Source organism: Epinephelus moara, chromosome 24, assembly GCF_006386435.1.
Source record: "Epinephelus moara isolate mb chromosome 24, YSFRI_EMoa_1.0, whole genome shotgun sequence".
Classification (NCBI taxonomy): Eukaryota; Metazoa; Chordata; class Actinopteri; order Perciformes; family Serranidae; genus Epinephelus; species Epinephelus moara.
This window is the reverse complement of record NC_065529.1, coordinates 4,763,278-4,776,796: the sequence shown is the minus strand read 5'-3', so window position 1 is coordinate 4,776,796 and position 13,519 is coordinate 4,763,278. Positions and strand designations below refer to the sequence as shown.

The 13,519-nt window shown below is 41.7% G+C and overlaps 1 protein-coding gene across 8 annotated transcripts in view; it reads left to right on the top strand.

Moving 5' to 3' along the window:
• Nucleotides 1-10,203, top strand: part of chl1b (cell adhesion molecule L1-like b) — an 83,562-nt gene extending 73,359 nt beyond the window's left edge. For all 8 annotated transcript variants that reach the window (XM_050037762.1, XM_050037759.1, XM_050037764.1 and 5 more), the window contains 3 exons: nucleotides 3,877-4,008; nucleotides 4,939-5,011; nucleotides 8,304-10,203. In XM_050037762.1, coding sequence (XP_049893719.1) covers nucleotides 3,877-4,008; nucleotides 4,939-5,011; nucleotides 8,304-8,508 — 410 coding nt within the window. In that variant the 3' untranslated portion in view covers nucleotides 8,509-10,203. The remainder of the gene's footprint in view (nucleotides 1-3,876; nucleotides 4,009-4,938; nucleotides 5,012-8,303) is intronic.
• Nucleotides 10,204-13,519: the final 3,316 nt, after the last annotated feature.

The window sequence follows — 13,519 nt, the reverse complement described above, 5'->3', positions numbered from 1 at the left end:
GATCCATATCCCGACCCGACAGTGAAGCTGTGGAGTGCAGTCACTTGAAGGGGACAAATATGTCTAATTGTCAGTGATTGATCTGTTGGGCCTCGATCCCCGCTGTACACGTCAGTGTATTGACCCAACAGTCACCTGACATTTCCATGTAATCTTCAACTGGGTAAACAGCAACACCGCTCAGGGACAAGAAGTTGTCCAGGGCAGCATCTGAGCGGAGAGAAAATAGTGAGGATGAACGTCCTCCTGGGCCGTGCCGGGGAGGTGTGAGCTCATACTGGGAGGGTGATATTTGCAGGACACTGAGATAAGTGGATAAGTGGAAGCTGTTGAAGGCACCTGTATCAGAATATTTTCCGGCTTCTCCTTATAAAGAAAAGCCTCCTGACTTTGAAGGGGCGTCTTCCAGGGCAGCAGCTCCCTGCTGGGTGAGCAGCTGCTTTCTGCAGCATTTAATGGCAAACTGAGGAGTGCAGTGACAAAACACGGCAGCCAGCCTTGGGATATTTTTAGTTTCAGGGCCTATGTCAGGCGAAGTCATCGCACAGTTCCAATGATTGGAATTACCATAGATGCAGACTAATCCATCAGCATTAGTCAGAGAGTGTCATTTGCAGTGGTTGGTATGGGCAGTGCAGACGCAGGTGTCCTTGTGTGCCGAATTATCACCTGAGCAAATAATGCACCTGAGCAGGAGACACAGCAGAAGATTTGCATGTTTGCCGTGGGGAAATGAAGTGGATTGTGCTTTGTTGACTGGCTTAGACAGCTGCTGTCAAAGCATACTTTCCCCATACTAATGATGCACATCATTCACCACATTATTAGACTGTTTGTCTTCCCTGTTGGGTATCAAAAGGCTACATTACATGATATGTCTGAGGCAGATAAAGCTTTGTACGGATGGAATTTGTTCTTGCTTTCAAAGCAAATAACATAAAATATGATTATGAAAGCCCACTAATAATTGGACACCTCAAAGAAAGAGAGTATAACCAAGGCTGTAGCAGCCACTGAGATCACTGAGCTCATGTCCCCAGTGTTGCTTCTGGGAATTAAATTACACATCATTGGCTTCAAAGACTGAGGCAGATTTTTTTTATTTACTAAACATTAGAGCGGAAACTATTATTTGATTAATCAATCAACAGAAACGACTTTGATCATGGATTCATTGTTTAATTATTGTTTAGTAACTAGTCATTAATCATTCAAAAACACCAGAGCTCTGGTCTTCAATGTGAAGATTTTTATTATTTTTTTTTTTTTTTGCTTTAATCAATTTTGTTTCGTAGTGAATAAAATATCTTTGGGTTTTGGGCTGAGATGTACAAAATGAGACATTTGTAGGCATAACGTCAGGCCTGGGAAAAGGTGCTTGGCATTTTTTATTATATTCTGTCATATCAAAGACTAAATGTTTAATCGAAAGCTAATCAGTTCTGGATAATATATCATTTTTAGGGGTGATTAGACCTCAGGACTGTATTTCTAAAATTCTGGCTATGGCCCTGAGAACAGACATTATTTGAACTAGTGCTGGCTGAGTAAAACATCTTTTGTGATATGACCATGACATATCATAGTATGGCCTACTGTGGTCCTTAAAATACATATTTTTTTCCTGTTACCTGTAGTACTATTCATCATTATATATTCATCATTATAAATTGTTTAGGTGTGAGTTGCAGAGTGTTGGAGATATAATCCATAGAGATGTCTGACTTTTCTCTAATATACATGTAATGGAACTAGATGGCACTCATCTTGTGGTGCTCTAAGCTCCAAAAAACATGTTAACTCAAAAGTAATATCTCTTTTCAGAAGTAATGGTCCGGTTATTTAAGATAATCCACACACCTTTATGTGAGCAGTTGCATGTAGGAACCAGGGATGAGCGGGTACCGTTATCTGTATCTGTTTGCCCATTTCAAGTACAGATACAGATACAGATACAGATACAGATAATTTAGTTGGCTGGAGTTTGACCAGGAAATGGGTGGGAACTGGGTAGAAATTGATATGTTTTGACCAGAAGTTGCTATATTTATATTTTTATTAGAAAACAATTCACAGAACAGTCTTAGAATGGAGCTTCAGGTCATTTTTGATCAAACAGCGACCCAAATGAGGATTTTGCTTCATCATGAGCACGAATATTGAGACATTTTACTTGGATGATACTCATACTCGTAAAAAGTACATTATCTGTACCAGATACTTGTTTCATCCGAGTATTTGTCTCAATCCTACTGTTTTTTTTTCCTACTGAACGACACCCACTAATTGTGTCCCTGCACTGAAGGACGTGTGCATCTACTGCTAACTCACCTAGCACCACTGAGCTAGCTAATGTCGCAGCTCAGCCAAGGAGGATGCCATTAATGTTTCCATCTTGTGCTGTCACAGTCAAGAGCCTCATTGTACAGGAGTAGATGCACTCTTCCTTCTGTGCTGTGATATGGTTGGCGCAGTGATATGGTGTAGTTTGGTAGACAGAAAATTGTCCCTACATGAAACTGCTCACTGCAAGGACTGTGGATTATTGTGGAGTAATCAAGTCATGATTTCTGGAAAGGGGGCATTGCTGTTGAGTTTTTCAAGTGTACATTGTTTGTTTGTTTTGGTTTGTTTTTTGGCACCATCTAGTTCAATTATAATGGTGAGAAAGCAGAGACCTCCAACACTCAGCAACTCACACCAAAACAATCTAAACTGGTAAATTTGGGGCTGAACTGTCCCTTTAAGGTCTCTGTGGCTCTTCATTTTTCATCTTTCATTTCCATATTATTATTCACCCAAAGTCCCCATCTGTCAGACATAATTGATACCTCCTCACGATAGTGTTAAGAATCAGAAGAGCACACTTGTTCCTTTCATGGAAGGTGAAGAGCAATAAGCATCCTTCATCACATACTGACAACACTCCTAACCCCTACATTAAGGCTTTGATCTGCTTTGTCCTTTACTAACCCTTCTCTGCCATTTCTCTCCTTTCTCATCTCGTCTCACTTCTCCTTCAGTCCCTGCCATCTTGAATGTTAGCTCAGCTGTTAGTGACAGCTTCACAAATATCAGCTGGATATCTGGAGGAGAGCACACAGAGTTTTACATTGCATACATGAACAACCGTAAGCTCATATTGCTCCTTTTCATCTGTTAGTTTATGGACGTTGTTAGAGGGATGCTTCAGTGAAACATCTGATACCTTTAGATGTGTTGTGTCTGAAATGGTCCTTCGTGTCTTTTCATTCATATCCTCACTAGATTCAATAGTAGTGTGTTGTCATGAGTACTAACGCACCCTGATCATTCACCCTCTGCACAGGTGAGGGTCTCTGGAAGATATCAGAGGCCTTAAACACCTCTAAGACTTTCCACATCATTGACGGGCTCGACCCTGGGACTGAGTACACTGTGCGCCTCATTCCAAACAGCTGGCTTGATAATTCTAGTTTATTTGAAGATGTTATCACGACCGGGTTTACAGGTGAGGAGGGAAACTAAAAAGAACAACAAAAGAAAGAAAAGCAGGCAGAACTAATTGACCTCTCATTGAGCGGAGTGCAGTTGCACCCAGCGCGTCCTTGAGCAGTGACTCAAGCCGCGGCGTGTGGTCCTTAGCGGTGTCACTAGGATTTAATTTGGCCGCGCGGACTCGCTGAGAGGAATTACATTTGTACAGCGTTCCTTACTTGATTAATTAGACAAGCAGGATTAGCTGTTTAATATTAATATTGGACCGTTTCCATCAGCGGCGCGCCCGGCCACCTTCAGCCTTTGCATCAGATAGGCTTTGTCGATGTAAACATTCAATCAAGTGTCCTGATGAAAAGGCCAAGGTGTGTCAAAGTCACCGGCTATTGTTCTCCTCAGGTCTGGCCAGCGTCCACGGAGGAATATCCACCCAGGGCTGGTTTATCGGCCTGATGTGTGCCATCGCTCTCCTCACACTCACTGTGTTGATCGCCTGCTTTGTCAACAGAAATAAAGGAGGGAAGTACTCCGGTAGGTGCTCACATATAGACACACACACTCACCTTGCTTGAATAGTAATTGCTGCTCGGAGCATCATTAGATTTCCATTTGGCTGTTTGTTGCTATGAAACAAATTATCAATCACACTAGAAGCCATTACAGGAATATGTAAGCTGATATGTTTTTTTTTTCTCCCAGCCACTAAATTATTTTAATGCAAATGTATACATAAATAGGCTCGTGTATTGATAGGAAAATGAGCATTCCTACTCCATGTCCAGCATTTGAATTTGGCATTATTTGCAGCTTTTTCCAGCAACAATCTAAACAAAGTGCAGCCCACAGCGAGACAGAATGCAAATGCTGCACACAGAGCAGCTGAACAGGGAATGATGACATAAGCTCTGTGGTATCTCAATGTTATTCCTGCTATTGGGGGCATGAGAGTCCTTATCGGCTTTATTATTCAGAGCTAATGGCCGTCAGGTTGTCGTCTGGGTAGCGATCGCTTCGCTCGTCAGCAGAAAAAAGAGCGAGACGCAGCTCTGTCCTTTGTTTTCTCATTAAGTTCTCATTATCACCCGTAGCTCCGGCAACCTTTTCTTTCATTTGCCTGAGCCGCGTCTTTTTTTTCTCCTGTTACTATAGAACTATACTTTTAAATGTGCACTGTATCATGAATTTGACATTCATATAAAAAGTCAGGTTAGATGAAAAATATTTTATGAAAAATAAAGCTTGATATTTTTAAAACTAATGTGAGATAAAAATGTATTTCTTGAAATTTTGCAATCTTTTCTGAGGCTTGCACTGATCTTTCATTAAGCGAATAAGTGTGGGGAATCAGGGACTGAGAGTCTAACTTATTCAAACAATGAAACAGTCAGGGGACACAGTGATCGTCATTGGCAGCCTCCTCTTGAGGAAATCACTGCTATCTTCTTTTCATTTTGTGAGCAGTAAAAGAAAAAGAGGACCTCCACCCAGACGTGGAATCCCAGGGCATGAATGACGACACATTTTGTGAATACAGGTAAGCGTAACCCTCAGAGCACTATTTCACCACCTCGCTGCAATACACGTGCAACAGAGTATGAAATTCTCTTCTGCTGTCCTCTCTGTGATTCTCTCTGCATTCCTCCTCTCGCTGAAAAGACACCCCAGCATGCACCAGGTTCACGTGGAGCCTTACACTTCTTCTGTTCAAGACATTTGAAGGCCTGAGTAACTGGAAGTATGTGATAAACAGTGGTAGCATCCCTGAGCTGTTTGCACATCAGTGTTGTCCGAGTGATAGCATCCCTTTATAGGTCATTGTGATCTTAGATACTGTGTTGTGTTGTTGTTTGTGATAGACATTGTATCATAAAGGGAGCCACAGCGCCGCTCAGATGTCGCCATTTTTTGTCCGGAAGGAGCTAAACGCGAGCTGCCCGGCACACAGCGGGAAGCTAAAACCAATCAGTGTAATTGAAAGCAGCTCATCTCCAGGGCAGTGATATCTGGGCACGTTTCATTAATCCTTTAGTGGTCCGCTTCATAAGTCTACCCCAGCATGAGTCTCAGTGTAATTCTCCAATCAGTGGGATCTGTGCAGCACAACAAACGCTGATGTGGCTCAGTGTGACAGGGTTCATACTTTGTCATGTTGACTCCAGGAGCTGGTTGCACCAGATACTCATAAATCTATCACCAAGGCTGCGTTCAGACTGTAGGCAAAAGTGGCCCAAATCAGATTTTTTTTTAATACAGAGATCCGTTGTTTTTTTTTTTTTTCATAACAGAGTGAACAGCACAAACCACATGGAATCTGAGCTTTTCAAATCTGATTTGGGCCTGAATTGGTCATTGGTTCGACAGCCCATTGGTTCGACATCCCATTAGTCCGACTGTCCGCGGTGCTGAACGGCTCGCGGCGGGCGTATGGTGCGCCGCGACCGGCTTGAGGCGGAGCAGGCTCACGGCTTATGTGTTTGTCACTTTCTTTTTCATTTTAACCCACACCATGATCTTTTCCTGACCCTAACCAAGTGGTTTTTGTGCCTAAACCTAACCAGACCTTAACCACAGGGCATCATGATGATTTCGGAACGGACTTCGGAACAATGAGTTTAATATGGTTGGAACAATGGGATGTCGAACCAATGGGCTGTCGAACCAATGGGCAGTTCCCGAATCAGACACAAGTCTGATCTTCTGCAACCTGACCTCAGTCTGAACAGTCATTTCTAAATTCAAGCAACTTTTACGTCACTCACAGATGGGTCGCCTGAACTCAGTGACTTGCCTCGAGAGTCTTGTGGGGAGGCGCTGACAGACATAAAAGTAGCCCTTGACAGCCTGAAATTTTGGATGTAATCTGTTGTCTCAGTAACATCACAATCCCAAAGTAGCAGCAAATTTGACTCTCTTTATCCACAGCCACGTCCTCATTATTATCAGCTTGTGAATTCACTGATGGTACGCTACGGTACGGTTCAGTTCAGTTCATTTCGGTACACGTTTTTTGCTGGAACCGTTCTGTACCGTTCCCATTTTTGGTCCCCCCTCTGTTGGGGTACCTAGCACACAGATCTGGTACTTAAAGGTGAGGCTGTGAACACTGCAGTCCGTTGATTGGTCAGTAGCAGATGGTCACCCTGCTCAGGGCTGAGTTGCGGCTGGTTTTGAAGATGTGTAACCACTGTTCATACCATGGCAAGTTGTACATACATTAGTAAACCAAACTATAACCATAACATGAAAAGTAGTTTTGCTGCCTCTCACAGCAGCTGTAGTCTGAGAAAAAATAATTTAACTCACTGAGCCGACTTTTAAGGAGGAACATTTACTTGGAATTTTACTCCATGCATGAGTTGACCCCGCCCACATTTAAGTGTACTGTCTGGAGTGGAAACGCTAAATGGACGTCATATTGGCAACATTAAAAAAATAATTTGAACAGACAAAAAACCCCAAATCAGAGCAATTAATCCAAACAACACCCACCAACATATGGTTTTTGTCTCAAGGTTACAATCGGCAGTCACTCACAGGACAAATGACACTGCAGTAGTCAACAGTATTTCTCAGCTCCAGCTCAGAGCTGATTGGCTCCGATTGGCAGTGATGAAAAAATGACACCATTTTTTCTAGGAAGGCAAAGGTGTGATCTGCTCTACTCTTCCTTTTTCTGTTTCTTAATAGCTTACCCTGACATACTTACCCTAACCCTAGCAGGGCAGGTCTTGCTTATGCAGTCCTTGAAAAAAAATTGGCCACCTGTGGGGACATACCAATTATCAACCCTTTTACTTACGATGCAGTGATGTGCTGCCACAAATTCCCTCTGTTCTCATCAAATGTTGTCAAATACACAAGCTTTTTCACACCCCTCAGCGTCTCATAGCAAGGCGCAGGACACCCTTTCGCGTCTGTTTGTGACGCACAGCTGAAACACACTGTAACATGTGGTTAAAGTTGTGAAACTGTTGCAGCTGGGTTTAGGCAACAAAACTGCATGGTCAGGCTTAGGAAAAGATTATTTTTGCGTTAAAATAAGTGCAATTGTTAAGTAAGAGTAACGTAATGTGATGTAAATACTTCATGTGAGTGACCTACGTAAATTACAAAATGTTACGTTAAAACAACGTTGAGTTTTGGTTTCACAGGGGACATGAACTGCGGTGTCCTGGGTGAAAGCCTTGCTTTGTTTGACCCATTCAGCTCCTCCTCCTCCTTCCTCCTTTCTCACCCTTTATATTATGTCAGTTGCTTTGAGTGTCAACTATTGCCATGGGTTTACATAGGATTTAGTTGAAAGCCTGGTGTGTCTCATAGAGGCGCCAAAGAGTGACACACCAGGAAAAAAAGAAAAAAAAAAGTAACACATTCTCGTTTACTGCAGAGCCATGTGCACACTCTGGTCTGCTGGCAATAGAAAAGAAGCCTATTTTTAGTGTGTTTTCCTGTATTTAAAGAACCAGCATATACGTGCTAATTTTGGTGAAAACAGGGAATTACTTATGAACCTAATCATATAAAAGCATATACTGTTTTGTCATCTGGCAAGTAAGATGTGTTACAGGACCAAAGCATGTGCAGCTTAAATAATCAGCAGCAGTTTAATGCCCCCCTCAATACCTCATTTCTCTTCCAGTCATCACTTTGTCTTAGCACGAGTGTTTGTTTGATCGTTCCCCAATGTTTGGCAGAGAGGCTAATGTCAGTCACAGAGGCTCATCGTAGAGGTGATAGCAGTGATAGCTGGAGCCTCTCCAATAAGCCATAGAGTGAAGCCATGGGTGAAATGAGGTGATTCTAAATCCACTGTGCCGCTCTTGCAGTGACAACGACGAGAAGCCGCTGAAGGGCAGCCAACACTCGCTGAGCAGAGAGATCAAAGCAGGGGACAGCGGGGACAGCCTGGTGGACTACGGCGACGAGGACGCTCAGTTCAACGAGGACGGCTCCTTTATCGGCGAGTATGCGGGGCGAAAGGAGAAAAGGGCGTCTGCTGAGATCAAAGCCACTATTCAGACCCCGGCATGAGGAGCGGAACAGCCATCCATCCTCTCCCGGACAACGTTTTCATTAAACCTGCTGCGAGGAACAAATGAAAAAGGAAACAGACATTATCCATACCGAGCACAAGTTTTGTGTCAAATGTAATGCGTCATTGCCAACTGCACACTGCCACCCACATTTTATAAAGCTCTGTTTTGTCAAGTTGCAACAGGATGACCATTACTAAATACTGTGTATATATAGTGTATATTGTATGTGCGGAGTGTCTTTTTTTATAATTATTATTACACAAAAAATGTAGAGGGCTTGGATTTTCTTTTTATTATCTCCATTACTTCAGCTGCAGTGCTGTTTGTACAAATGTTAGGACATTTCACTCTCCATTGCACATCATTATATGCAGCTTTGCCTCTGATGTCATCTTGTAGTAGACCACAGATACAGTAAGTGGGGATATCAAGTTGATATTTTTCAATTGGAGCATATATTACTGACCTTTTATATTTGAAATTGATTCATTAAATATGATGTAAGATGTGTATAAAGGTTGCCTATTAACTTATTTTTTTGCCAGTGGTTTTATACCTGACGAAGTAACAAGGACGTTTACATATCAGAAATAATGATTCTTGAGTCACGAAGCTCCCTGTGATCTTAGAGGAAAATAAAATGTAGCTATTATGTCTTGTTTAGTATTTTCATCCATTGGACACTATAAATTACAGATCTTGGTCTGTGCTTACTATAACAGCTCCATAAACTGCCGTACCAGATCTGAAGGAGATTTTCAAACATGTTATCCATTAAAATTTGCTATATATCTCATTCTTTAGAAATTGTTGTGTAAACCAGTTCTTCACCCTGTTTTTAGAACTTTAGTATTAAAACTACAACTACACAGTTGAATCCAGTTTATAGACAGCATATATTACAATGCAAGCCTTTGCCACAAGCTGGTATTGTAAATGTAGTTGCTGTGAAAACACAGTAGCCGAACAGTCTTCAGAGGAATAGTTTGACATATTGGGAAATATGCATATTTGCTTTCTTGGTGACAGATGAGGCAATTTATACCACTCTCATGTTTGTATGGTAAATATGAAGCTATAGCTGGCAGCCAGTTAGCTTAGCTTAGCATAAAGACATGAAAACCTTCTTCAACCTTTGGGGCTTAAAAAAATAAAAAAAAATAAAATGAAGCCATCTTGGAGGTGCCAAAAACTGCAGTTCCTTGAATGGCCACTTGAGGCTGGCATGAGAAGTGAGTTAATTCCCATAGACAGCCATGATTAAAAAGCCCAGTTTAACAGCAAAAATCAACATGTTTACAGCCCTGTACAAAAAACGGTTTTGGACTCTATAGCTGACTTCCTGTTCATGACAACTGTACGTAGTGTGGATTTTTATATAACTCGCCCATTTACATTTTATTAAAGTTACCCACAATTAAGAGTGTGGTTACTGTGAGTGACAGGCATCTGCAGATAGTGTCCTCGGGTTCTCAGTCAGATCCAGCCCTCGCCCCTCAGTGGCTCCACCCTCTCGCCTAAATATGGTTTCTTCTGACTCAAAAAATCCAAGATGGCCACGGCCAAAATGCAAGGCTTCAAAACGGGAGTCCACAAATCAATGGGTGATGAAATGGTAGCTACGTCCGTTATTTTATACAGTCTATGCTGGAAATGGTGGTCCCAATGCTACGGCTAGCAGCCAGTTAGCTTAGCTGGAAATGGTGGTCCCAATGCTACGGCTAGCAGCCAGTTAGCTTAGACTGGAAACGATAGTCCCAAAGGTAATTAAATCTGTCAAAATCGTTCTCATAAGCATAATAATAATATATTTCCCATAACATCAAACTGTTCCTTTAAAGCAGCCTTCCAGGGATTTAGTGTCTTTTGCTAAAACTTCCCATATATCTTTCTGTCATTAGAAAGACACTTCTGCATAAACACCCTTTTGTCAAAGACCTTTACTTTGTCTCTTCAAAATAGTTTTGATTGTAAAAATTAAAAAAAATAAAATAAATTGTACTCTAACAGCAACACAGTAATTTGCTATCTCAAAGTCTAAGCTGAGATAACACTGGTGACATCACTACGATGTCATCAGTTATTTTTTCAGACCCGACAAAGCATCTCCAGAACCACAGAACATTATCCAACTCTACTGAGTACTACTCCCTGTGATCAGTGAACTGATTTTCATGTGTGAAGTGTATTGGGCTCTTTAAGAAGAAAGTGCACAGTACCTGTAATAGATTATGTATATATGTGACATCTTCCCATCCTGCTGAGATATGGACACTGTAGTCACTGTTACATCAATCTTAACAAGCCTTACTGTGTTACTTTCAATATATTGTCATTCAGACCACAGTCATTATGTTAACTTTAGCACCATGATCAGAAGAATTGCAATGTTTTGTAAAAATTCAGCCATTGCATGTTAAGAATGTTAATTGGTGTTTTTTGATGTCATTAAATTGCTTTACTTTCTTAAATCCTGGTAATGGTCTGCCTGCCTGTTTGGTCACAGCCATCACTAGATGAAGATAATTAATGTTTGTGATACCTATGGGACTGTTTGTACAACCCTATAGAGGAATACACAACTGAATAAATCTCTGCTTGTACCTCCAGTCAGCAGTAAAATATGACACGAGAGAAAGTGGTACCTGCTGAAACATCCTCATTCCCTCTGAATAAAATAGAAGATGTTTGACAAATGGTTCCCATTTGTAGTACGACTTTAACAAATGTCATGCCAGGGTCAAGTCTCTGTCTGAGCAGAGCTTCTTGTTTGATTACTTTGGCTACAGCAGAGAATCATGAGAAATCAAAGGAGTGGGCTCAGACAGGCACTGGATCATGGAGCGAGAGCTGTAATCATGTCTGATGGTTGATAGTAGGGAGTGGAGAGTGTCACTGTGAGGGTTCTCACTGCGTGGGTCACATCTGCCTCAGGTACTCTGTCATCACTCAGCCAGGTTTGCCTCAGCTGCAGCCGTCAGAGGCTTCAGCCTTCACATACACGACTTTCAGGTGTTGACAGTGGACCCTATGGTAGCCATTTTGAAGGTCCTCAGCTCTCTGGCAACAATGCGAACAGCTGGAAGCATCTCTACACATGCCATCCACGCTGGGGGAAGCTACTTACAGAGCTTAATTCTGCATCATAACAATTACTGCTCTCTGGAGAGAATGAATTACATCTCAGCTAGAGAAATACAGTTCGGACAAAGCCTCTTAGAGAAAATACTTTGAAAAAGACAGAATGATCCAAGGATTTGTCTATAATACAACCCTCACATGGCCAGATGTAAATTGACAGAGCTTTTGTGATATTTCCTTCAACCCATACTGGCCTGAAGTTCCTATTTCCTACAACTTGAGGTGGAGGTCAAAATCAGCGTCCTCACTCTTTGTAAAAATGTATTAAGTTACACTGATGGTCGCCAGAAGAAAATGTTGGCATTGTTGGCTTTGTGCGTTTCTGCGAACTATGACTACCTTAAATTTATACATTAATACGTTTCATAGTAACTTTTCTTGAGTGACGCAAGATATTAGCTGTCTTTGTAATTTGGGGAGGGAGAGGGTGTGTCTTAAACACCTATCAAGATACAAACCACTGAGGAACCACTGTTCAAGACCAACAAACAACAAAACTGGTTGTGATTGAGTGAGTCATTGCAGTTGCTAACAGCTTTTATAGGCACCAAATGTGGGTGTTGTTCAGTGACTCGTGACTGTTTTTCTTGCAGCTTTCTTAGTAACCCATCACAGCTTTTCTAGTGGTTTTTCAGGCATGAGACAGAGACAGCGCAGATTTTTCTGTCGGTATAGTGGGGCAAAAAGCAGTCATTTTTACAGGTCACATTGCTGTGTTTCCTGCCGAGATAGCGCCACGAAAAGCAGTTGATTTTTACAGAGACAGTGCTGCCTTTTCTGCTGGGATCGTGTCACAAGAAGCAGTCACTCAACCATACCCATGTAGTTTTGGGGCGAAAACCTGACTAAAGCATTGTTCCAGTATATCAAGTGCATAAGAACATGCACGTGTAACGTATTTGTGGTTTGCAGAAACATACAACTTTGTATGAGTGAAACTAACATAAAGCCTCAGCAGCCAGAGTTGTCTACATGAAGCTGCTACAGTATCTTCCAGAACTGGCCTTATAAAAAAACAACTAAAGAGCCTCTCAATGGCAGTACTGTTGTAAGATGAAAAAATCCAAACCTATGCCCTTGACTCTATTGCTATTACTATTTTTGATGAATAGTAACTTTAGAAGTGAATTTCCCTGATTTTCCTACGAGTTGAAAAAGCGGAGAGATTTGAGGGAAATGAGAGAAATAACTGAAACTCCTGGTGAGTTCTGAGTTTGACCTTTTTTTTGTCTGACTCTGTTATTTAGATAAACATAAAAAAGGAAAAGAAGAAACAGAGAGATGTAGGTCCATTCAAACATGGTGAAAGCAACTCTGAACCCATGAAGTGAAGTCGGTCTGAGCTGCTCCACAGAGACGAGCAGGTCTCTACCACTCTCACTGTGCTTCAGCATCAGGAGGAGTTAATAATCCGTGTATAGAAAAAAGTAAAATGAGACAGTAAGAGCCACACTGCAATAATGAGTCTTTGATGCTCATAACCTCCCACTGCCCTTATTATCATCGCATTTAGCTTTGTGTGTGTGCGTGTGTGTGTGCACCCCCTATACGTTTGAAATAGGCTACTGGGCAACTTCATGTTACATCAGGTTTTTTTTTTTCAAGCAAGACTAATTTTCCTTTTAATTCCATGACTTAAGAACTGACACAGCACGCTGCTAGTGACTCTGGGCATTAGAGTCTAATGCACTGACTAATGATTAGACTTCTATGACAACATTCACGTGCCTGAATGAAGAAAGATTGGTGCCTTTCTTGTATAAAACACGCACCCTCTATACAAGGAAGTGGAATAATCCACTAAATATTATGGAGGGCTCCAGAGAGGGAGTTTTTCACCTCTTGCTCTGCATCACTTGATCCTA